At 33.0% G+C, this 25560-nt stretch overlaps 1 protein-coding gene across 3 annotated transcripts in view; it reads left to right on the top strand.

The window, feature by feature from the left end:
* The window catches only part of BMP2K (BMP2 inducible kinase), a 205909-nt gene that overhangs the window by 110841 nt on the left and 69508 nt on the right, over positions 1 to 25560 (top strand). For all 3 annotated transcript variants that reach the window (XM_077143055.1, XM_077143053.1, XM_077143056.1), the window contains exons 4-9: positions 1192 to 1334; positions 3882 to 4003; positions 6069 to 6150; positions 9854 to 9986; positions 22551 to 22654; positions 24167 to 24246. In XM_077143055.1, the coding sequence (XP_076999170.1) occupies positions 1192 to 1334; positions 3882 to 4003; positions 6069 to 6150; positions 9854 to 9986; positions 22551 to 22654; positions 24167 to 24246 (664 nt within the window). The remainder of the gene's footprint in view (positions 1 to 1191; positions 1335 to 3881; positions 4004 to 6068; positions 6151 to 9853; positions 9987 to 22550; positions 22655 to 24166; positions 24247 to 25560) is intronic.

Here is a 25560-nt window from a genome sequence, read left to right as displayed (position 1 = left end):
GATTTTTTATTAGTATGCTTCTGAATGAATTACATTTATCTATGTTCTTAAAAGTTAATAATGGCTGCCTGCCTTGCCTGAGACCTGGGTTCAATTCCTGTAGCCTGCCCATGTTAAAAAAAAAAAAAAAATTAAAAGTTAATGATGGCTAACTTTTTTTCTTAAGAATTATCATTATTGGGCTATCAATTATTATAATATATTGCAATATATAATATCCTTTCAGGGCTCAATACTATGTGTGTAGTGATTTGATTTTAATAGTAAATTGTTCTGGTCTGTCATCTCTTACCTGGACCTGGATATAACATCAGCATTTTAACTATTCTCTTCATTTCCATTCTTTAACCCATCCCTATTCCTCAATCAAGGAAATGTCTTAGTGTCAGATTAGGTTTCCTTGGTTTTTAAGTAAAATCCAACTTGTGGGTGATCCCTATGTACTTTTCCATTCTCCTACCCTCTTATTCTCTTTCTCTGCTTCTTAGACCATATCCATATTGGCTTTCTTTAAGTTATTCAAAGTTATCAAACTTTTTCCCAAGTTGGAGGCTGTTATGCATGCTATTTGCTATTACTAGCATGCTTATCTCCCAAGTCTCTGCCTGGTTAATTCCTAATTATCCTTTGGTTTCAACATAAATATCATTTCCTCAGTCAGCCCTTATCTGACCCCCTCTCTCCCTCTCCAATCCCCTTGCCACAGTCTAAACTTAGGGGTCCCATATTAAAATCTCTCATGTTATCCTTTATTGTACATAATTATGGTTATATATTTCTTTGTGTGATTGTCTCTTCCTTTAGATTGTAAATTCCATGATAATAGAAACCTTATTTTTGTTCACCATTATTTACCCAATAAATAGCTCAGTGTTGAATAATTGTTTAATCAAATCTAAGAAACCCAGTGATTATAAGGCACACCCTGATTTCAGAGATGTTCAAATGTTAAGAGATGACCAATATCATAGGCAGGACAACATCTATCTTAAGATATTTTGATCTCATAGATGTAAAAATGTGGAAAAAATGTCTTTGATTCAATAAAATGATATAATCATACCTGCATGAGAATTAAGAAAAAGCCAGTTTCCCATTATTTGAGACTGTAAAGGCATTTCTTAGTTTCTTTGTTTGTGATAGACTTCATTTGTTAAAAATGTATCTTCTTAAAATTACCTTCTTGGTTAGCTGGGCAGGTAGTGAATCAGATGAACAAGAAGCTGCAGACAGGTTTTACAGAACCAGAAGTGTTACAGATATTTTGTGATACCTGTGAAGCTGTTGCAAGGTTGCATCAGTGTAAGACTCCAATAATTCACCGGGATTTAAAGGTAAGAACTTTAGAAAATTTATGGATTAAATAACAAATTTAGACTTTGGAGTTACAATATTCTTGCACTATATTCATCGAAAGCAGTTTTTATTATTGATACTAAGATTGGTCTCTCTGTTGCTTGCTACTTTTCCCGAGGATCATGTATAGAAGACCAACTGAAGATTTAAAATTATGGTTTCCATGACTCTCAGGGTTTCCAGCATGGCTGTATAAATGGATTTTGTGTCTCTTACTCTGCTTTTCTGTTTCAGTTATAATAGACTTCTTTAAAAGATTTTATTTGAACAAAGAGATCTCTAGCAAAAAAAAGTGTGAAAGTCATTGACACAGGTTGATTCTCCCTGCATTCTGATCCCCCCTAGTTCAGAATTCCCTGTTTCCTATAATACATATTAAGCATCAGGGTGTTTGCAGGAGATCCTGGAGAAACCTGTAAATGGAACTCTTTACCTATGATTTGGAGAGATACTTCAATTTATGTTCTTGTGGTCTTCTTACTGTTTGTGTTTGGTACCCACTTATTACACTGGAAAAAGTCCCCACAGAGGATCGAACATTCCTAGTACCATATTGTTAAAAATACCATTTAAAACTAATGGTGTCTCCTTTGATACCCACAAACACTAATATTACAAAAATTCCTCTTCTTGAATTTATGCCCAGATATCTTCATGGCTAACCTTGCCCCTCCTTACAGTCTGCTTGGATTCACCTTTTCAGTGAGTTTCCTATCTTATTTATAGTCACAACTCAACATTCCCTGACATTACATGCTCTTTATTAGTACTTATCACCTTCTAACTTACTATATAATTTGCTTATGTATTATGCCTATTGTTTATTGTCTGTCTTCTCCCACTTGTATGTAAGTTCATGAGGGCATGGATTTTTGTCTTTTTAAGTGATGTGTCCAGGCATCCAGAACAGTGCCTGGCACATAACAGATACTCAATAATGTTTACTGAATGGTTGAATCCCAACTATGACTGATTATACAAAATTTGTGAAAGGTGATTATAAATGCTTTAAAGTAAAAAAGAATGGAAGCTGTCACTTAGTATATAGGTTGTTAATCAAGAGAGCACTATCCAGGGAAAACTTAAGTTGAAGAGATACAGGCAAAGGCTAAATTGAAATGCATGACTGCAGACTGCTGTCCCTCAATTTGGGTAACCAGTATAAGCTACTCTCAATTCTTTTGAATACATAATTTTTATATTTTTCCCAAGTAATTCGGTATGATTTTTTTTGTACTTACATCTCACTAACTTTTTTCATACAGTGTTAATGTTTTCAGCTGAGTCTTCATTAAAAATTCAGAGGAAACATTGAACTCTACATAATTTTATATAGTCCATATTCCACATGCTTAGTTCTTTTTAGATAGATAGATCTATAAAAACATATATTTGTTATATGTAGTTTCCTTATACAAATGTTACCAGGTGCAAATCTTTTAATAAAGTAGATTAAAATGAAATAATAGAAGAAACATTGCTAAATAACAAAACTAGTATAAAAAGCGCTGTTAACTTGACAACTAAAAGAGCTAGTAGTGTTTTTGTGCACTACTGTATGCCAGGTACTGATTAATCTCTAATCTTTACAGCAACTCAGTAAGATAGTTGTCTGTATTTTACAGTTCAGGAAACCAAGAAGAAGGTATTATTCAGCTTAGGTCTGTCTGCTTCCAAATACTTTTTCTATATTATATCATATTGAGTCATCTGAAAGTCACTGATAAACTATAAATGAATATCTTGATAGAATACAAAGAAATGAATTGCTCACCTTAGAATGTATCATAAAATGAGATAGTATGAAAAAAAAGTCATAATAATATCATTTATAGAGTGCTTACCATTATACCTGACACTGTTTTAAGCACTTTACATGTTTGAACATATTTAGTTTTCACAACAGCCCCATGTAGTAGATATTGATAGGTTTCACTATTACATGGACAGGGAAACAAAAGCAGGAGAATGATTAAGCAAATTTTCCAAGGGTACACATGCTAGTAAAGTTACGTAGTTGGCCTGTGAACCCAGTCTCTTGAAGAAACTGTGCCCATAATTGGTTTATTCTGACCTTTGAGTTAAAACGTAAAGTCAGATTTGTGCTCTTTGCTGTAGTATTTTACATAAAATGGTGTCAGGAGTTATATTTTTAATAGTTGAATTGTCAGAAAAGAAGAAAATAGAAGTATAGTATAAGAGAATATCTGGAGTCTGCTTGCTACTGTTTCTTTCTTTTTTCTTTTTTTTTCCATGAAAACAGTTTTGGAGAGGATTTAGGGTTTCTTGGCCTCTACAAAATCATCCTGCTGTGCCAAGCAATTATTTGCTTATAGTAGGAGAAGCAATAGACATAGTAAAGTATATTTTTGGTTTGGTTCATTTATCCTTTCTCATAATTTGAGCTGTCTTATGTCTATACATATATGGCATAAACACTTGAGTCTTTGTTATGTAGAAACATGGTTGTCAAATAAGTTTCAGTTTGAAAATACTACTAATTTTTAAATTCTTTTTTTCTTAAGGTAGAAAATATTTTGTTGAATGATGGTGGAAGCTATGTACTTTGTGACTTTGGCAGTGCCACTAATAAATTTCTTAATCCTCAGAAAGATGGTGTTAATGTAGTAGAGGAAGAAATTAAAAAGTAAGTATCTTTCTATATTGTACTTATGGGAATTTTAGTTAAGTTAAATCTGTGACTAACTCCATTGATATGAATTTTAGTTATTCAATTTATAGAGTTCTTCAAAATATTTCTATGCCACAGAAACTAATTAGTTTATATCTGAGCTATTTTAATAGGAAACACATTTTATCGAGATGTATTTCATCTACATTTTAAACAAATTTGTAAATGAAACTTGTTAAATAAGCTGTAGTAATCAGTGCAACCGTTAAAGGGAATTTTAAGTGATTGTTGAGATCAAACATCTGCATTGTTAGTTACTGAAGACTTGTGTTTATTTGTTAGAAAAATGAAATTATTTGAAAACACTTAATCATAATTAATGCTAAGTAGACTGTACACATTAAAAACTATGTGTTAAACGTAAGTGTTGAGACTATCAAGTTACTGTTATTTTGTAATAATGTACTGCAAAGCTCTGGTAGAAATGTAAGTCATACCTACTTAATGCTTCCTTCCTTATCTTGTACATTCAGTGGTTGCCAGAGCACCTGTGAGGACCTTTTCCTGACTTTTTTTGCTTTCTGGTTTTAGAAAATGATACTGCTTGTAAATCTTAGATATCTTAATAAAATGATACAGAATGCATAAAGAATGTGAATTTCTAAGAGATTGCTATTTTGAAGTTGCCTTTCATCTTTTCTTCTCTAGGAGCTATCATTTGAACTGCAGTATTTCAGAAATAGCACAAATAGAATTGCTATTACTCTGGCCCATTTATATAATACTGTGGATTTCTAGACTTATGTTTTTCTGCTTAGAAACTTAGCCTTTGATGATTATGCCAGATTTCATAAAAATAAACTCCTTATAGTAAACATATAAATGTCCTAAAGAACTGAGATGATAAATTATTCAATTGGCTTCCTGAGAATATATGTATATACATATAATTTTAAAAATTGGATTGTGATATATAATGGCTACTACAGAATTCCACTCAAACATCTTTAACTTACTGGAAATTGCATTTCTTGCTGTTTCAGTCTGAGATATAAAGTTCAGTTGAATTTTCATTAATTTGAGGGGTTTTGTGCTTTGTGACTCAATTGAAGAGTTAACAGGCTATTTATTCAGTGCCTGCAATGCAGTGGGCAGTTCTTAGTACAGGGGGTTTGGGGGACAGCAGTGAACAAAATAAAATCACTCTCATCAGTTTATATTCTGCTTTTTTAGGTCATTTCTCTGCAATAGTATCATTCAAAATGCCTCACCAATTGGGCAGATTTTAAGTTGAAAAAAGTGAGATGGTAGAATGTAAATCTTTAAGATATTTCCTAAAAACAAAGAAGTATTAACACTCAAAATTAATTTTAACTTAGGCCATGATACAGGAAGTCCATACATATTCTGATCGTTTCTGCAATGAAATTTAAACAACGGATTTGGAGTTTTAATATTTATGAATATTTATTCACAGTATCTTTTATTTCCAAATAGCTTATGATGGTGTTAATTGTTAGAAGTGTACTTACATAATTAGTGTAGTTGAAATTATGGAATTATGGAAGTGTTAGAAGTGTACTTCCATAATTAATGTAGTTGGAATTATGACAAGTAGTTTACTTTTAAAATATTAACAATTATAAAAACAAACCAAGGGAAATTTACTACTATGTACAAAGAAGTAAGAGTCTGTAAAAATAAACTCTTTAGTAAACATATAAACTAATTATTTGAGAGTGTGGAAGTTTTAGTTTACAATTAATAGACTAAAATACTTGATAAGGAGACTTGAATAAGAAATTCAAGGAAAACTTTTTAATACATTGTCACTATTTAAAAATTTTGTAATCTCAAAAAAGAAAAAAGTTTTTATGAGTTGTTACTGTATTTGTTGAATTAAAATGTATATAAATTCTTTGTGGTGTTCAAACCTTGACAGACTTAATAAACTTAAGTAGTAGTATTTCTGTAGACTGTTATATGAACCTAAAAGTTTTTTTGTAGTATTTTATGTAGAAGCAATGTAGAATCTGTCTTTTTTTTATGTCTCCACTCCATTTCACTTATTTACTGCCAGGTATACGACTCTGTCATATAGAGCCCCTGAAATGATCAACCTTTATGGAGGGAAACCCATCACCACCAAGGCTGATATCTGGGTAAGGCCAAGAAAGGCTGAAATTTGCTCTAACCAAATAAAAAAATCTGAGTTCAGTTGACTGCCAACCCCCCCACCTTGGCCCCCAAAAGGCATTTCTTAATAAGTAGAACAGAGTGGTACAGAGTAGAGCTTCTTATTTAGAAGAAAAATAGAACATTTTATTGTCTCAATCCAGAGATGGAAAACTTGTGTATATAAAAGGCAAATAAAGGACTTCCATATTATGTAACTTTTAACAGTATTTTTTAGAGTCTAGATTATTTATGAATGGTAAAATTTTTCTAAGATTGATTGGGATATTGGTTGATCATAGTACAGAAAAGTTGGGCATAATTCTTAAGTAATTACACTGATAAATTGTTTTCTGGAATACTATAATGGATCTCATTAATGGATCTTGTCAATGGAAGCTAGCATGAGTAAAAGTTTTTTCTAAAATAAACTTAAGCCATTGACTCATTTGTATGTATTAAAGTTTGTTATCATTTAGTATATAAATCTAGATTGATAGATGTTTCTTTATAGAAACATATTAGAATTTTAACACCTCTTTAGAACTTATAAGTAAAAAACATTTTTGTTTATATTTACTAAACTAGCAGGAAACTATTTTGGATATAAATTCATTTAACCACTATTTATCATATTTCATATTAAGTAAGGAGGCATAAAATTCCTTTGGAAATAGCTCTATACTTCATAAGAAAAGTCAGATTCGTACTTTTTTTTTATTACATGATCAGGCACCATCAAATGAACCTGGGTCTCCGGCATGGCAGGCAAGAACCCTACCACTGACCCAGAGTTGCCTGCCCAGATTTATAGTCTTTTAATCGCATAATATTCAGAAAGTAGTTGGGCATAATATGTGAAACCAAATGAATACTTCCTTGGATCTCCTTTTCCAGGGATACACTCCCTGTTTGAAGTGTTTTACCAAAAAAAATCTTGAGAGGCAAATATTCTTGCAATATAATAAAAAAGAATATGTTTGTTATCATTTCGTTTCTTTACATACCATATACAATTTCACCAAACATGATTCTGAAGGCTTGTGGCAGTTTAATTTTTAACTATATACATAGTTAAATCAAACTGTAAATAAGTTGGGTATAGTTAATTTCATACTTGCTAATAAGTTGTTTCATTCAAATTTTGTTTGCTTTCCTCAGCATTAACATTTAGCTTATTAATTTGTTTCTGGTAAAGGGAGCATTGCGTAAAGACTGAATAAAAAAAGGTGCTCCAAGCACACAATTTTGACCCAATATCTCAACACAAAGTAGGAAATCCTTTACTTTGATCATTTTTTGTGAGGCTTGGTATGTGTACCCATCAGCATATTAAATTGTCACTGATACTTTCTCAATTTATACCATTTATAGATTAGTTTTCCGGACAGTATTTCTATAATGAATAACTGAGTATAGCTGTGGGATCACAAAGATACTCAAAGATTAAAAAAAAAAAAAGAAAAATAATTGGAAAACAGTTTCTCTGTTTTTATGCTTGAAAGAGATAGAATTTTAATTTCTGCTATGCCATCCTTACACTTAGCTCAGATGAAATAAGCACACTTTTGGTGTGAATTCAAGAATATCCAGGAAAAATAAATATACTTCTAAAATTATATTTCTGATTCTGATCCTGTTTCAGAATAGTACTGATTCAGAGACTTATGATATTGAGATTAAAGTACTAATTTAGCATTTTGTATTTTAGAAATTTTTTTTTTTTCTTGCATGGGCAGGCACTGGGAATTGAACCCAGGTCTCTGGCATGGTAGGCGAGAACTCTGCCTGCTGAGCCATCGTGGCCTGCCTGAAATTTTTTTTTTAAGCTTGGTCTCTTTTTATCCTGAAATCTAGGATGCTGATTTTACTAAGTACTTAGGAAATTCAGTAAGAGATTCTTCCTGCTACCTTTTCATGGGGAAAATTGAAGATGGTTATACTCAGCCTTCAAAATTAGGTTACTTTCCCCATGTGTTTCTTAAACAGTTTTCATTTTATCAAAAACAAAATTTTTCCTTCTCTGGAAAAATTAGGATATCTCACTGTGTTCACGCTATGTGAAACAAAGTCTTTTAACGTTGTCTTTTAAGTATGCTGGCATTGCTAAAATTGTTATCTGAGAACCCCCATAACATTTACTTTAACATAAAACAATTATTACTAAAGGTTTGATTAATGAGCTAAAACTGGTTAAAATGCAGATCTTTTTTACTAAGTTGTCATCTTGTCAGTAAAAATGTTTGTAATTTAATTGCAGATATTACACTATTAATAGTATTTTGTAGTGCTGTTAAGGAAGTCTTATGCTCAGTTTGTTGAATACACGCTGAAAATATCTTCCTTCTAGAAGAAAGAGCATCATATATATGTTTTTTTCTCTCTCTTTCTTTTGAACTGATTATTTCTACTCAGAATATTTACAGTTTTGTTAGTCACACAGTACCCTTAGCCAGTAATGTTTTGAAACAATTTATTGAAATTTCTAGAGCTTTTAATCTTAATCATTGGGAGATTGCTATAATAATGAAAATAAAGTTTGGTAAATTAATATTGTTGGACTCATGAAGGTATTTTTGTATACCATCATAATCTTCACAGTAGTTATAAAACTTAGTGTACTTGTTAGCCAGCTGTATTTACTAAACTGATGTGTGGAGAGAAAAATCCAACAAAGAAAACTTGACTTGTTTATTTTTAGAGTAAGGTTAAATTTCGGTGTTGCTAATATAGTTGTATACTAACTATTGGATAATTTTAAACAATCTGTTTAGAATTAGAAATATCCCTTAAACTCTTAAGGCTTGTAGTTGACACTTCTTATGACAAGGTAATGATTTATTGTGTCAGAAGTCACATTTATTACCACTTCTCAGATTTGCGCTATTAGTAGTTTAGGTAGAAATTTCTTGGCTACTTTTCTAAATCCAGTTTGTATTTTAGAGTACTTAGCTTCTAGTAAGTAGATTTATTCGTGCTGTTCTGTTTATTATTTATTATAATTATTATTGCTATTATTCAGCCATGCAAATTAAGCAGAGCCCTCCTTTTCAAATTTCAATATAGATTATCCAAGTTAAAATATAATTAGCACAATATATAGAAAAATTATAGGCTTATATGTAGAACAAGACAACTAATTTTTGTAGTGTAAAATAATGATGCATGCTTAGTGAGTAACCAATAAAAACTTATTAATGGTTGTCTGATAACTTTGTGCTATTTAACTCAGTTTAGAAATCCAGGATTTTAAAACAAGTTCTATAGTGAATTAAAAAAAAGAATATAGAAGGAGTTTTGTGCTTACTTTGTTGGTTATATGTTAGTTGTGTACTAAATATATATTCTCTTTGTGAATAAAAATTTAGCTTTTCTTCTAAAAGGAGCCAGCCATTTCTACTTTAGTTATATCATTTATAATCCAGAGTGCTATAATAGTATTTAATTCAGTGAACTGGCAATAGTTATAATAGAAAAACATGGAAATGATATAGTTAAATGTCTTTTAAAAAATTTAACATATTAAGGATTGTTTAATCAATAATTTGTGAAAAGATGATCTAGAATAGAATCATTACAGTTTTGTTTTTTCAATACCATGTTTAGTTTTTGTTTTTTTGCTATTTTTATATGTTGTGGTTAAGTTGATTTCTTGAACTCTGATGATATTCATGCATCTTTTTTTTACAGGCATTGGGCTGTTTACTCTATAAACTTTGTTTCTTCAATCTGCCTTTTGGTGAGAGTCAGGTTGCTATCTGTGATGGCAGCTTCACCATTCCAGACAATTCTCGTTACTCTCATAACATACATTGCTTAATAAGTAAGTACTTGAAAATATTAGTGAAAAAATTATATGATACTGTATTTAAAAAAGCCCTTTATATATTTACATTGTTCTATTTAACTAGGCTTTTAAATTTATATATTATACTTCTCTGAAACTATAGTAAAGGAAAAGATTAAGATGTTTATATGATTGTTATACAAATGGAAACAGCCTAATTATTGATTAGTAGATGGATATTTTTAAGCCACTAGATAAACTTTAGTAGCATACAGGCAATTTACATAATTAAGGAAACTGGAATTTCTAGAAAAAATTTACAACATTTAATTACTCAGTCTTGTACTTTTAAAATTCAGATATCCTGATATGTTGCTTCTTTGTATCAAAGTATTGCTAATCTGTGAGTGTAGCTGATTTTGTCACCCTGATGACTCATCATACTTCATTGATTATGAAGTAGTTAACAGAGAGCAATTAAGGTGTTACCAGCAGGAATTGTCCTGTGAGTCCTTGATTCCAAAGAAAATCTCAGTTTTCCTTCCAGCTTCCTTAAAGATATTTTTCTTCCTTTTAACAATTTTTTTTATTATGGTAGTGATGGTTAATAGAACACAACCCCAGTGAACCACATATTTGAATGTGGCTAAAAGGGAAATTCCAGGCTGCATACATGCCAGAATAAAAATAAAAACAAAACAAAACATATAGGACTGTACAATACAGTGAACCCTAATGCAGTCCTCCTTTTTGATAGATACTGTAATTTAGCTTTTTATATATGTACATAGTATAAAAAAATGATTTGTGGAAAGAGTGAGGACTAATAACCAGATATTAAAGTATATTAAGAAATTCCAGTATTTGAACAGCAGCTCTCCACACTATTTTTAAATAAAGTGTTTTTATCTTATCTACTTTGTTTTGTGCATTCTAAATGTCCTATGACATAGCCTCCTGTTACATAGATTAGTGGGATAGAAAAGAGGGTCAGTCTAAATATATTTGATGTCTTGCATATGATAAAGGTGGTAGTTCAAAAATAGATGGAGGCATGGTGCGAGAGTAGTTCAGTAGTACAATTCCCATCTGCCATGCGGGAGACCCAGGTTTGATTCCCGGCCCATGCACTTCCCCAAAACAAACAAACGTGCAAACAAACAAAAACAAAAAGAAAATGCAACAAATGGTACTGCAATAAAGGGATACTCACATCAAAAAAGAATGAAATGTGACCCCTGCCATATAGCATACAAAGAGAAAAAAAAAGATAGATGGGAAAGCAATTTCTAAACTATTTGGGGACAAAAAATAAAGCTGGATCCCTACCTCATTCTTGATGCTAATATGTCTGATAGATCAAGACTTAAATGTAAAACTTAAAACATAAATTTTCTTAAGAAGATGGGTATGAAATTCATTTATAAGATTGGAATCAGGAATTAATAAGGGAAGCACTGAACCCTAAGAACTATAAAAGAGAAGACTGAGCTAGAAGTAAAAGCCTAAAATTGTGGAATTGGAACCCATACAAAACTCTGAAATCTGTTCTACAACTAAGTATTGCAATGTGCTTTGAAATTTATTGCTTTTTTGTATATATGTTATTTTTTTTAAAAGGAAAAAAGATAAATTGTGATGATAAATTCACAGCTATATGATGATATTGTGAACCATTGAATGTATATTTTGGATGATTATATGGTATATGAATATATAATATGTTTCAATCAATAAATAAATAATTAATAAAAAGATTAAAGGAGAAGGTGGAATTATAAAAGAGAAGCTAGGATTTAACAAATGAGTATGACACCTGAATCATTATATTGGTATTTCTTTTAGTCTCCAGTGTCTTGAGCAGCCAAAAGGAAAACCTAAAATTATGGAACTGTAGCCTATACCAAATTCTGAAATCTGTTTTATAACTAGTAGTTATGGTGTGCTTTGAAATTTATTGCTTTTTTTGTATATTATTTCTTCACAACTAAAAAAAAAAAATATTGATACATTTAACATAAAGTTAAACCATTCAATATCCCCTCAAAATTCATGGACCCCAGCATATAATCCAATAAAAAAACTCTTTGAACCCTCAGACATTTTAATGTACCTTTGGGAAGAAAATCAATGATTAAAATAGGATCACCTTGGGAATTTTTAGTATTAGTTGTTACACTTAGGGAGATATTGTGGAGAGGAGGCTCTGAGTAATAACTTCTGGGAATAGTTACCAAGATCATCCCAAATACACTATTTTGGCATAGTTATAGTGTCACTTGGTGTTGTACTTGTGATTGCACACATTTATTACCAGCTGTTAAATGTGGCTCGAATTCAACAGTCCATAGAATAGGTATGTAGGACATATATACCTAACATAGAAATTTCTATAACAGTTCCTATAGTTTGACAGAAATAACAGTTGATGCTTGAAATATTTATGGTTTATAACTACAGTGGATGTTTCTCTCTTCGGGTAAGTTACTATTAAGTATAATAATTGGAAGTGTGGAGAGAAAAAAGTATCTTTATAAAAGGGGGAAAAAACCAACAAATTTTAAGCAGGAAAATTCCTTTGAGACTTCAACCCAAAGTATTTTTCTTTTAAAATTCTTGCAACTATTAGAAGAGAGATGCTGGTTTAACTTTTACTTAGTTCAGGGCATAGATCTATTGTTTTTGTGTAATGTGAATGAGAGGTACTTTATTTTTTGGCTTGAGTCCTTGATTAAATGATAATTTAACTTGGCTGTTGCTGCAACAGCAGCTCTTTTAGCTACTATTTTTGTTGGAAAGTGCATGGATGTTGTACTTTTCTATACTGTATTAGTATAGACATAATGAGCTCAGATGCCTTGTATAGGTGTTTTAATTATATGTTCATATACCGTATACCATATACAATATGTCTGATTTGTCAGTTGGAAGTATTGTGGTGACTTAATCATTCACTATCTTCAATGCTGAGACTTATGTTGAGTTCTCAGATTGTACTTAGTGGAGTCTGTGGCAGTAGAGAAATTTACACAGTTATGATGAGCAGAGAAATATCCTTTCATTTCAGTGTAGCTAATTTTTAAAAACTTGACTTTTTATTCGCAATAGAATTAGGGTCAGTGAGAATGGTCTTGTGATGATTTAGACGATAATTTTAAAGTTGTATAAATGAAAGTGTTTGCTAACTCCTCTCTCTCTCTAAATAAACCAATCTCTTAATTTATCACTTTTGAATAGACTGGATATGTGAATTCCTTCCTCCACTTCTTCCCTCCAAATGGAAATTTTTGTAGATGACATGATTTTATTGTCTTGAGCTAGAAGTTAATAAAGCACTAGGCTTGTGGTCTAACTGTTGTGAGAGAAATGGCTTTGGACCAAGTACTTAAAAACCGAAGGCGTCATTTTTGGTGGATGCACTCCAGTGTTTAGCTAACTGATAATCTGCACTTGAAATTACATCATTCAGTTATCCAGGAGCACTTTTTGTAGCCTATTGAAGAGGTCAGGAAATTATATTATTTAAAATTAAATGCTTACAAAAGAAGGAAAGAAAATAAATGCTAAAAGATGACTTGGTTTTTTTCTTTCCATTTTCTTTTTTGATGGCAGATAATTTAAAAATATTCAGAAATAAAAATGTAGTCATATTCTCTCTCTGAGTTTCAGGTATGCTCATTAGCACTTATACTCATTAGCTCTGTACTTTGAGTTTAGAACTAAATGAGAGGTGGGACACAGGAACACATCAGGAAATATCCCTGGTCTGGAACTGTAATTTTCTGTAGTACATAATCTAATTCAACCTATCTGTATATCTCATTTGAACAATTGAAACACAGGGAGCACAGAATAAGAAAGAGGTGTTTTAATCCTTTGTAGATTATTGTAATGCCTGTATACATGCTAGAGTATATTAAATAGATAATCAGAAAATGTTGGCAAAATCCCCTGAGGGATGGGAGAAAGAATATGGAACTATTAAACCTTACCATCAGGGAATCCCTGATACTGTGTCAAGCTTTCGGGACACCTAAATCAGTAGGCCATGCCCTCAATCGAGAGGCTTACTCTTGTGAAGCTTATTAGGTAGCATGGAAGCTTAGACTACCTATAGGCATGCCTAAGAGTTACTTCTGAAGGACCTCTTGTTGCTCAGATGTGGCCTCACTCTCTCTAAGCCCAACTCTGCAAGTGAAGTTATTGCCCTTCCCCCTACAGGGACATGACATCCAGGGGTGAAAGTCTCCCTGGTGACATATAAAATGACTCCTAGGGATGAATCCAGACCGGGCACCATGAGATCAGCAATTCCATCCTGACCAAAAGGGGTAAAAGAAGTGCAATTAATAAAGTATCAGTGGTAGAGAGAGTTCAAATAAAGTCGAGAGGTTACTCTGGAGGTTGATCTTATATAAGCTTCAGTTAGACCTTGCTGCCTATTATAACCTACCAACCCCCAACCAGGACCATTCCAGTCAATCCTAAAGAACACCTAGGGCAATATATGAGAGTCCGCAAGGGTTCCATGCACTACAGTAACCTTCCAAAAACGTACAACCTCCAGATGGACCCCTGGTCTAGATAAGTTTTGAAACCTACCTCAGCCTCTCCAGAAAATTAGATAGTTCCATCTCCCTACCCCATATCAGTGACAGACCCTTCCAATATGAAAAATTTAGAATGGTCATAGCTCAAGCACCCCTAAAGAGAGGTATGGAAAGATCAAAGATCATGGTGGATTATATAGAGACGATAGGATTTACAAGTGAATGTGAATGCTGGATCATTAAATTGATGTCTCTTTTAGTCTCCAGTATTTTAGAGCAGCTAGAAGTAAAAACCTAAAAATAGTGAAATTATAACCCATGTCCAACTCTGAAATATTTTCTACAACTAATTGTGGTGCTGTACTTTGAAATTTATAGCTTTTTTGTATTTATGTTATTTTTCACAAAAAAAGAAGGAAAAAAGTTGATTGTGATGATAAAAAAGTATTTAAGCCCCCTAGCCCTCCTATATTCTGGAGCAGCTAGAAGGAAAAGTACAAGAGGATCGTATGGGCTTGGTAGCCCATGACAAACTCTGGGATCTGTCCTGTAACTACTTGTTGAATAGTGCTTTGAAAACTATTGCTTTTTTATTTCTTTGCTTTGCATATGTTATACTATACAATAAAAAAGTTAAAAATCAAAGATAAATATAAGTGCTAGTCATGACCTTTAAATTGACTTTTTATGTAACATGAATAGAATCAGTGCAGTTAAGTGGATTAAACTGGCTCTAGTAAATGTTCTCCCACGTGGAAACTGAGCCAGAGGAATTGGAGATCCCTTTGTTTGCTCATAAGGTATCAATTCTCCCCAAACCTGGTTACGTAATCATTAAAGGATGTGATGCTTGTGCTTAGTTTGAAGATAGAATTACATATGCAGGTTTTGTTAGAGACCATGACATCTCAAGTCAATTTATTTTCCCTCAAGTATCATGAAAGAAAAAAATATACAGGATTGCCTAAAGGATCATTCCAGGTCACTAGAGAAGTGTATACGTCTATCATACTGTTCTCTATCCCTATAGTCTTTCTTTTATTGTATTTAGGTATTATGCTACTGGTCTACATTGAAGGGGGTGTGTTAAGACTTGGCCTTTGTCACTCATTACAGTTCCTTATGGATGTTGTTCACTCTGTGTAAGCTATCTTTAGAAAGACCTGAGGGAGATTTTGCCCTTTGATTTCAGTATTAGGAATAGTGCTTTTCCTGAGCTTTTGGATTAAGGACACTTAATTCATGTAATGGATCATGTTTCCCCTATTTGAGTGACAGCTAGAAAGTGGAGAGTCAAATTTTAGACCCATATCTATGCGATCAAATCATGTTCAGTTCGTAAGTTCATGAATTTGAAGGTTTCTTGTGATTTGATTTGTTTTTAAATTTTATAATTTTACGAATAACTATTGTTAAAAGTCTACTTAAATTTATTCCCATGTCATGCAGTTACTTTTTTTAGTCATGTCTTTTAAAACATTAAATGAAATATCTGTTGGTATCAAATAAAATATGATTGATTTGATGGGCTAAAACAAACCTTGTGGATTTGGCTCAATTTCTTCTTAAGTGAGGCTGAATATAAGCTAATAAATATTAGAATTATAATGTGTTATTTCAGCCTTATAGTGCTGATAAAATTAGACTTTGTAAGTGATATTTGTTACCATTAAAAATATATAAAATCAAGTTACCTGCAGAGTTTTTATATATATTTTTAAACGGAGCTCACAATCTTCCAAATAAATTTCTAAGTGTTGTGCTTAACAACACAGAACTAGTGTGTGTTTTTAGCCAGAATAAATATATCATACTATTGAAGATGTATTTCTTATTCTTTAATGAAAATATTGCTTAAATTTGAAGGGAAGATTTAATTCATATGATTTATTATTTTATCTTATTTATATACTTAGATCTATCTGTGGATTATATTATTAGCAAACTTCAGAATATCATTCAGTGCTGTAAATTTTAAATTCAGATAGGTTTAAACAAAGATTTGAATAATGTAAGAATTTAGAGTTGGTTAGTTAAGCAGTACTTTATGCATATTTTTCATTTTACTAAATAGTTTTTGTTTTTAGCCTGAATTGTTTTTAAACAATTTTATTGAGATATATTCACTGTCATATAATCATCCCAAGTATACAATCAGGGGTTCACAGTATCATCATATAGTTGTGTATTCATCACCACAATCAGGTTTTGAACATTTTCATTACTCCAAAAATATATAATAATGAAAATTAAAAACACCCAAAACATCCTATCCCCCTTATCCCCCCTCTATTATTTATTTGTTTTTGTCTTTATTTTCTTACTCATCCGTACACTGGATAAAGGAAGTATCAGTCACAGGGTTTTCACAGTCACACAGTCATACTATGAGCGCTGTATAGTTATACAATCATCTTCAAGAATCAAGGCTACTGGTTTACTATTCAACAGTTACAAGTGTTTCTTTCTAACTGTTCTAATCCACTGAAAACTAAAACCTAAACAAGAATAACCTCCAAAATGACCCCTCAACTCTATTTGAAATCTCTCAGCCATGGATACTTTATTGTGTTGCATTTATCTTCCCCCATTTGTCAAGAAGTCTTTCTTAATCCCATGATTCTAGCTCCAGGCTCATCCCTGGAAGGTGTGCCCCACATTGCCAGGGGAAATTTACATGCCTGGGGTCATGTCCCACATAAGGCTGAGGGCAGTGAGTTTACCTGCTGAGTTGGCTTCAAGAAAGAGGCCACATCTGAATAACAAAAGATGTTCTTTGTGAGTAACTCTTAGGTGAGTTATATTATAAGTAGTCTTAGCTTCTCTTTTTTCAGGAATAAGTTTCATAAGGGCAAGCCCCAAGATCAATGGCTGGCCTATTAAGTTGGTAATCCCCAATGCTTGTGAGAATATCAAAAATTCCCCAGGTGGGGAAGTTTAATATTTCCGTATATTTCCCCAATCCCTCAAGGGTACTCTCAGATACTTTTTAATTCTGTGTCCAAATTATTCAGAGTATCACATTAACATGTACAAACCAACAAGATCTCACTCCCTATTCAAGGTTCCATGTAATTATGATGTTTGAATAAACTGACCATACAAGTTAAATTAGATAGTGTGCTATAGGAAATATAAATTTTTCACCAAATAGACATCTCTTCCTTTGATCTTACTCAGAAGTTGAAGTTTTAAAATGCAGTCAATATTATCCTTTACCCTTTGGTCTAATTTACCTTAATCATAAGCATATCTTATGCTTCATTCATATCTCTTATTGAAGTCTCCTCTCTTTTTCAGCTATTTAAAGTTGCTGCTTGGGGTAATGCTGACTTTCATGCTTGCAGAACTCTAGCTCTGAGTCTCAGGTGTCACAGAGATGCCTAAGTTCCAGGGTACAACACGGTTATAGACAGAGCTCAGCATCTCAGAATTTAGAAATAAGCATTACAATTCAAGAATAGATGTGACTACTGTAAGAGCTTACAATCTAGGAACCCTTGCCATACGCCTTCCCCTGATAACCTGTGCTCTTGGATTTAGTTCTCAGAGTCTGTACATTATAGTTAGTCCATATCAGGGAGGCTAATATTGTCTTTTTGTTTCTGGATTATTTCATGCAATATACTGTCCTCAAGGTTCATTCACCTAGTTCATTCACGTAGTCATGCTTCACAACTTCGTTCCCTCTTGCAGCTGCTCAGTATTCCATTCTATGTATACACCACAGTCTACCCTTTCATTCATCAGTCGATGTACCCTTAGGCCACCTCCATCCACTGCAAATTGTGACTATTGCCACCATAAACACCAGTATGCAAATGTTCACTTGTGTCTCTGCTTTTAGTTCTTCCAAGTATTTACCTAATTATTGGGATTGTAGGATCATATGGCAACCCTATACTTGGCCTCCTGTGGAACCACCACACTGCCCTCCAGATGGAGATGTGCCAAGAATGAGTAGATATATCCCTTTCTCATTTTCTCCAGCACTTGTAACTTTGTTTATTTTTTAAAATAGTTTTATTCACACATACAATCTATCCTAAGTAAACAATCAGTAGTTCCCAGTATAATATAGTTATTATATTATAATTATAATAACTATATAACCACCTCAATCCATATGAGGACATTTCCATTTCTTCCAAAAAGAAAGAAGAGGAAAAAAATAAGAATATGAAATGAAATAAAAAGGAGATATAACACCCACACCAAGAATCTCATGCCCCTTCCTTATATCCTCATCTTACTGAAATTGAACTTTGAATATTGCCTTTGTTACATTTAATGGAAGCATACACAGTGTTACTGTTAACTGTGGGCCCTATTTTTCATTGATTGTATTTTCCGTATACCATCCCGTTTTCAACACCTTGCAATGTTGATATTCATTTGTTGTCCCTCATGTAAAAATATTCTTATATTTGTGCATTTCATTAACATCATCCTCCACTCTAGGTTTTGTAAAGTTATACAATCCTAGACTTTATCTTCTATCTTTCCTTCTGGTGTCGTACATGTCCCTAGCCTTCCTCTTTCAACCATAGTCACACTCAGTTTTGTTTGGTGTACCTACAATATTGTGCTACCATCAAATAATATTGTGTTATCCATTTCTGAATTTTTACAATCAATCCTTTTAATATATTGTACTCCTATGGCAATGCCCAATCTCTACCCTCTTTCTATGTCCTAGATAACCTGTGTTCTCCAACTTCAACTCTCAAAGTTCACTCACTATAGTTAGTTTATATTAGCGAAACCATACAGTATTTGTCTTTTTGTTTCTGACTAAGTTCATTCAACATAATGTCCTCAATGTTCATCCCCACTGTTGCATGTGTCATGCCTTTATTCTGTACAGTTACTGATAGTCTCCATATCTATACTCTTCAAATTTCTGTCTCCTTTTTACCTATCTACCTGTAGTGTCCCTTTATTTCTTATACAGGAGGTCTTATTTCTATAGAGGAGGTCTTTTGTTCACAAACTTTCTCAGGGTTGGTTGTTTGAAAATATTTTAAACTCTCCCTCATGTTGGAAGATCTGTTTTGCCGGATATAGAATTCTTGGTTGGCAGTTCTTCTCTTTCGTTATCTTAAATAAATTATAGTACTACCTTCTTGCCTCCAAGATTTCTCTGGGGGAAATCCACACATAGTCTTATTGAGCTTCCCTTGTTTGTGATGTATCACTTTTCTCTTGCTACTTTCAGAATTCTCTCTTTGTCTTTGACATTTGACAGTCTGATTAGTAAGGGTCTTGGAGTAGATCTGTTCGTATCTATACTGTTTGGAGCACACTGTGTTTCTTGGATCTGTAGTATTATGTCTTTCATAGCAGACAAGAAGTTTTCAGTGATGATTTCCTCCATTATTCTTTCTGGCCCCTTTCCCTTTTCTTCTCCTTCTGGAACTCCATTAACATATATATTCATTCACTTCATATTGTCATTAATTCCCTGAGACCCTGCTCATATTTTTCCATTCTTTTCCCTGTCTGTTCTTTTTCTGTGTAAGATTTTAGAAGTCCTGTCCTCTTATTCACTTATCTTTTCTTCAACCTCTTCAAATCTGCTGTTGTAAGTCTCCATTGTGTTTGTCATCTCTTCTGTTGTGCCTTTCATTCCTACAAGTTTTGTGGGGTTTTTTTTCAAGCTTCAATTTCTTCTTTATGATCACATAATGTCTTTGGAGCCTTCCTTTTGCTGTATCTTCCCTTATCTCATTTACTTGATTTTTTATTTCATTTATCATGTCTTTTGAACATCTTTAATTAGTTGTTTCAACTTCTGTATCTTTTTGAAATGTTAGTTTGCTCCTTTGACTGGGTCATATCTTCTTTTTATTCTAGTATGACTCTTAATTTTTGGCTGGTGTCTAGGTATCTGATTTCCTAGATTAGTTTGTTCTGGAAGTCATTTGCACTGTTTTACTCCAGGTTTTCTGTTGGTTGGCTTTGTTCTCTATCTGTTCTTAGGCATTCAGTTTAACTTATTTTAGACCTCTAGTATAGGTTCTATTGATCAGAATTTTTCAGCTCTTGTTTTTCTGGGTTTTGCTCTGCCTTTATGGACCCTTTTTTTGTGTGTAGGTTGTCCCTAGATATGATCAACCCCGATCAGATTTTCCCAGACCTGAGAGGCCCAGGTCTCAGGAACAGGGTGTAATCAATATCACATTCTCTGAGGTGAGGCCTAGCAGGTTGTTAGACTTTGCTGTGAAGCCTTTGGACTCTGTGCTTTTCCTATCCTGCCTAGCAGGTGGCACTTGTTAGCCCACAGCTCCCCATTAGCATAATGTTGTGCCCTTAATCCTCAGCAGACCCTGTCCCTGCCTGGGGCATGGTTGGACAGAGGCTGAGGTAGAAGACAAGCTTAAGCTGTTCTGTTTTCCAGCCCCTGAGGTCTCAGTTCTCTGAATGAGAGCAGCCACTTGACCTGGGCCTCCCCACCCCCCGCACCTTTTCTTGGGGAAGATACTCTCTTTAGAGAATTATGTCCTTCACTTGACTTTGTCTCTCTGTCTTAATTCCACCCTTGCCTATGTCAGTGCTAACAATGGAAAATTCCTGAGGCTTTTTCTGATGAGCTACTTAAAATAGTAAAAAAAAAAAGAGAGAGAGAGAAAGAAATCCCTTTTTAGAGCCAGTCCACAGCCCCCATGGTTCTCCAGTCAAGAGCCAGAGTTGATATGTGGCTCTGTATGCCCCTTTTCTTGGGGCATAGCCCTTTTCAAGTATTCTAAGCTCAGCTGACTCCAAAAGCCTCCATCTTTGTTGTTTTTTTTTTCTTCTGTCAGTCTTGCCTACTCCCTGCCCGGAGAGACCTCAGGGTTCCTTTCCTTCTTGCTCTAGGTTTATTTGTCCAAATTTGTTAATTAAAACCACAGTTGGAGCTTGGTTGGGCTACCTTCCCTTGCTCCCAGAAGATTCTGTTTCTTTTTCCCACTGGGAAGGGTCTCCAGCAGCCTGCTGTGCCAGTGGGGGAGGGGCATAAGCCTCTGCAGTTTGTGGTATTTGCTTACATTCTGTGCTATGATCTTGGCCCTTCTACCTATTATAGACTGGTGTATGATGTGTTTGTGGTCACAGATGTTCTTCAAATGGTTGTTCCAGACAGTTCCTGGCTGTTTATTAGTTGCTCTAGAGGACAAGTAAATTCCACACCATCCTATGCCACCATCTTCCTAAATTGTGTTTTGATTATTTCCCAAGAAAAGCATCTTATTTTGAAATGTTTCCCTGTTACTTGAATTTAGGTAGTAAAACATTTTAGAGTTAGAACATGGAGTGCCTTTACCAAATACAGATTTTTTAGTTATGGAATCCATTATAAATGCTTAACTGTCTTATGAAAATTGTAAATTAACAGAACTTACCCAAGAAATAGACAAGTAGTAGTGGTCATTTGGCTAATAAAAAAAAAAGTCAAGCATTTCAATCACTGTGTAAGGTTGGTGTGAAATCTGTTCTTAATAGAAACTTAAAACTATGCTTATGCTTCTGAATATGATATGGATAGCATATAGTGGTATAGTAAATACCACTTCCCCACTGGTAAAGTGGGAAGAAAGCATGTTTCTGGAAACCTAAATTGTTAATCCTATATTACTTTGTTAAATGGATTATAATACACACAATTTGGCCTTTTTTCAATGTTTGAGGCTTTATTAAAAAAAATGTAAGTCACAATAGTTGAGATAATAATGAGAATAAGGACCCCACAATGGGCCTGGAACTTTCTTGAATAATTCTTCGATGTTCACTAAATTCGCTTGTTTTTCTGTGTCATTTTCTTAAGAGAATAACCTTATTTGTCATTTATTCCTCTGGTGTACAGCTACCCTATAGCTGTTCTGCCTTTAGTTTAGGATGATGCTTCAAAAGCTCATGTATAAACTAGTAATTTCTGCATTTTTTTGTAAATATTAATGTTTTTTTGAATCATGACTTTTATCTTCAATAGAATGTTTTTTTTTATCCTTAGAATTTACTCCTAAATAACTTCTTTGTTCAGTAACATTAATATTTTGATCTGTTCTTGCAGGGTTCATGCTTGAGCCAGATCCAGATTATAGACCTGACATATTTCTAGTGTCCTATTTTGCATTTAAATTTGCCAAAAAGGATTGTCCAGTCTCCAACATCAATGTAAGTAGTTTTTAACTTAGAATCTGAATTTAAAATCCATTTCATCATATGCAGATATATATACTTTCAGAGTTACTAGCTTTATAACAAGTGTTCTGACAGAGTGTTTCTGCTTAGTATTTTTGGTATAAACCCACAGTTCCCAAACTATGCACTGTAGTGCCTTGGGGAACTTCAGCAATGCTCTAGGGAACTACAAGACATTTTGAATTTTTGATGGAAACATAGTGATATCTGTTTGATCCTACATGTACTACTATTGTTAAGTTGTTTGGGTAAATAAACAGGACTTCAAGACTTGTGCATGTGTGTGTGACCTGGGGGTGCCATGGAAAAATGACTGAGACACTATATAACTTCCTAAAAGAAGGTTTGGGAACCTTTGATGTAAAGAGCCACAGGTCTTACAACTGAAGGGACCTGGGTTCCATAAACTATCAGTGACTGATTTTGTGTCTGTTAGGAGGTTACTTAAACTTCTTTTTCTTTAAAGCAGGGGGGAGTAACTATGAGGCTTACAAAGAATTAATGTAAAATCCAGTGCTTAGTTTATGGAAAATAGCCTGGTTTTAATAGATATCATCATTTAGATTGTTTGGATTCTATTTGATTTCTGCTCAGTTGTGCTTTACCTCAAATGAATGGTGCATGGCATGTGTCTACTAATTTTAATAAAGTTCACTATAATCATCTCAGATTTTAAGCTGTTCTTAACTTTGTAAAGGTTGTTCTGGTCTGATTTCTTCTTACAGGTTTCCTTTATATATAACTTAATCCAGCACACTAAGAAAATAAGAGGATGATACCTTTCATTTGCTTTTGCTGTTATTGAATACTTTACTTTGTCACTGTAATATTTTCTTTATTCAAGATGAAAGTTATGCAGTTATAAGATTCTATTAATGAAAGTCAGTATTTGACTGTGGGTTTTTAGCTTTTCATTCAGTAAACATTTATTTATAAATGTTTATTTATATATAAATTTATTTATATATGGTTGTTACTATGAGCCAAGCATTCAGATATAAATAAATTAATAAGGCCTTTTGACCTTGTTTTCCACATCTTTACAAGCAGTGTCATGAAAATTATTTGCAGCATTTAGCAACACCTCTTTACTTATATGCTTGATATTTGCTTTTATTTCCCAAAGCCTGAGATAGTCATCGATTAACACATGTAACATAATCTTTCTTTTTTTATTGAAGATTTACCCATTTGTAATGTGGATACAGTGATACCTTGTCTTATGCTTATTTCTCAAAGGTTTCTGTGAACATGAATGTGATAGTGACATTTGGGTTACATGCAATGACATTTGCAGATTAGATCTGGCATCTTTATTTAAATAATTTGTAGGCTTTAAGGTGAAAATCGTATTATCTTATAGAGAGTACTTTTTAAATTCAGGAGTATATACATAACTTTAAGGGCAAACAAAAAGATTTCTACAATACTAAAAACTAAAATGAAATTGAAAACTAAAATGATAAAAATTTTCTTCCTTCCAAGAATTCTTCTATTCCTTCAGCTCTTCCTGAACCGATGACTGCTAGTGAAGCAGCTGCTAGGAAAAGCCAAATAAAAGCCAGGTATGCAAAACTATTCTGAAGTTTGAATAAGTATTTTTAAAAAGTTATAGTTCCTGTTTTTAATCCTACCGAATGTCATTGATTAAGTATCTTCACTCACAAAAAAATGTTTTATTGCTTATTTCAAGTGGTCTGGAGTTTAGATAGCAAGTACAAAATAAACTTTTTATCTTAGTTGGAGGGTTTAATATCAATCCCACATAAACAGTTCACTCTCAGCAATAAAGAAGTGATTATTTAACTGGTGATGTTACAATGGGTCATTTTCATCACATGGCAACTCTAATTTATGAAGTTTTATGTTTTGAGTTTATGACTGTATTTTTTCAATTTAAAGAAGAAAGTTTTTACAGATAACTATTTCAGAATATTTAAAATATGTATATACTATGTAGAAATTAAATTGAATGCTTATAGCTATAATACTTTTTAAAGCTCTTAAAAATAATATCTTTTTAATTTTTTTTATAGTAACTCACTGCATTTAATAAGTTTAAAATGTATTATGTAGGTTAAGACCTGTGTAATGTTCGATTTCGTTTTTCCTCATGCTTCTTTTGAGCTTAAAAGTTAATAAGCAGGGCTATATTTTTAAATTATAAAATACGTATAATGTTGAATTTGGGGAGATTTCTTTTTCACACCTTTTTTGTACTGTATCTTACTTATGCAAAGTATTTTATTTGACAAAATACATATCATGTATTTGTCATATACTTGTTATATGTGAGATACAGGCACTGACAGCACAAAGTTAATAGAAGTAGTCTTTTTATTCTCAAGGAGGTCACATTCTAGTAAAGATAAACAATCACAAATGGCTAGACCATTATCAGGCAATTCTGGTGAGAAGGTGGAGAAAGGAAAAGACAGAGCAGAAAAAACAGGAGCACAGAAAAAATGCTATCCAAAGGCTGGTGGTTGCTTAGCTTTTCCTGAAAGGGTGGGGAGTAAAAAGCTGCGTACTGAAACTATTCCAGGTAGGCAGATGCTTTAAGCAAAAAGAATGGTCCTTGTGTAACTACAAGGCTGGAAAGCATAAGAGTCTATATATGAGAGTGATGGGAAAAAAAACTGGAGAGATAGGTAAATGGCAGTTGTACGCAGCCTTATTTTTATGTCATGCAAAGAAATTTTGTCGCTTTTGAGGCCAGTGAATTTTCAACCTTGTCATCCGTTCTGCTATATGGGGTTTGGCTGTGAGGAATGTTATAAATAATATTACTGATAAACCGTTAAAATATCATTATTTGTCAGTGACATACTTTAAAAAATGTTTGGCATCATTCTAAAAGTATTACCTTCATTTCTTAC

Source organism: Tamandua tetradactyla, chromosome 24 (genome assembly GCF_023851605.1).
Source record: "Tamandua tetradactyla isolate mTamTet1 chromosome 24, mTamTet1.pri, whole genome shotgun sequence".
Lineage (NCBI taxonomy): Eukaryota > Metazoa > Chordata > Mammalia > Pilosa > Myrmecophagidae > Tamandua > Tamandua tetradactyla.
Note: the sequence above shows the minus strand (reverse complement) of the source record. Positions and strands in the feature narration are given on the sequence as shown.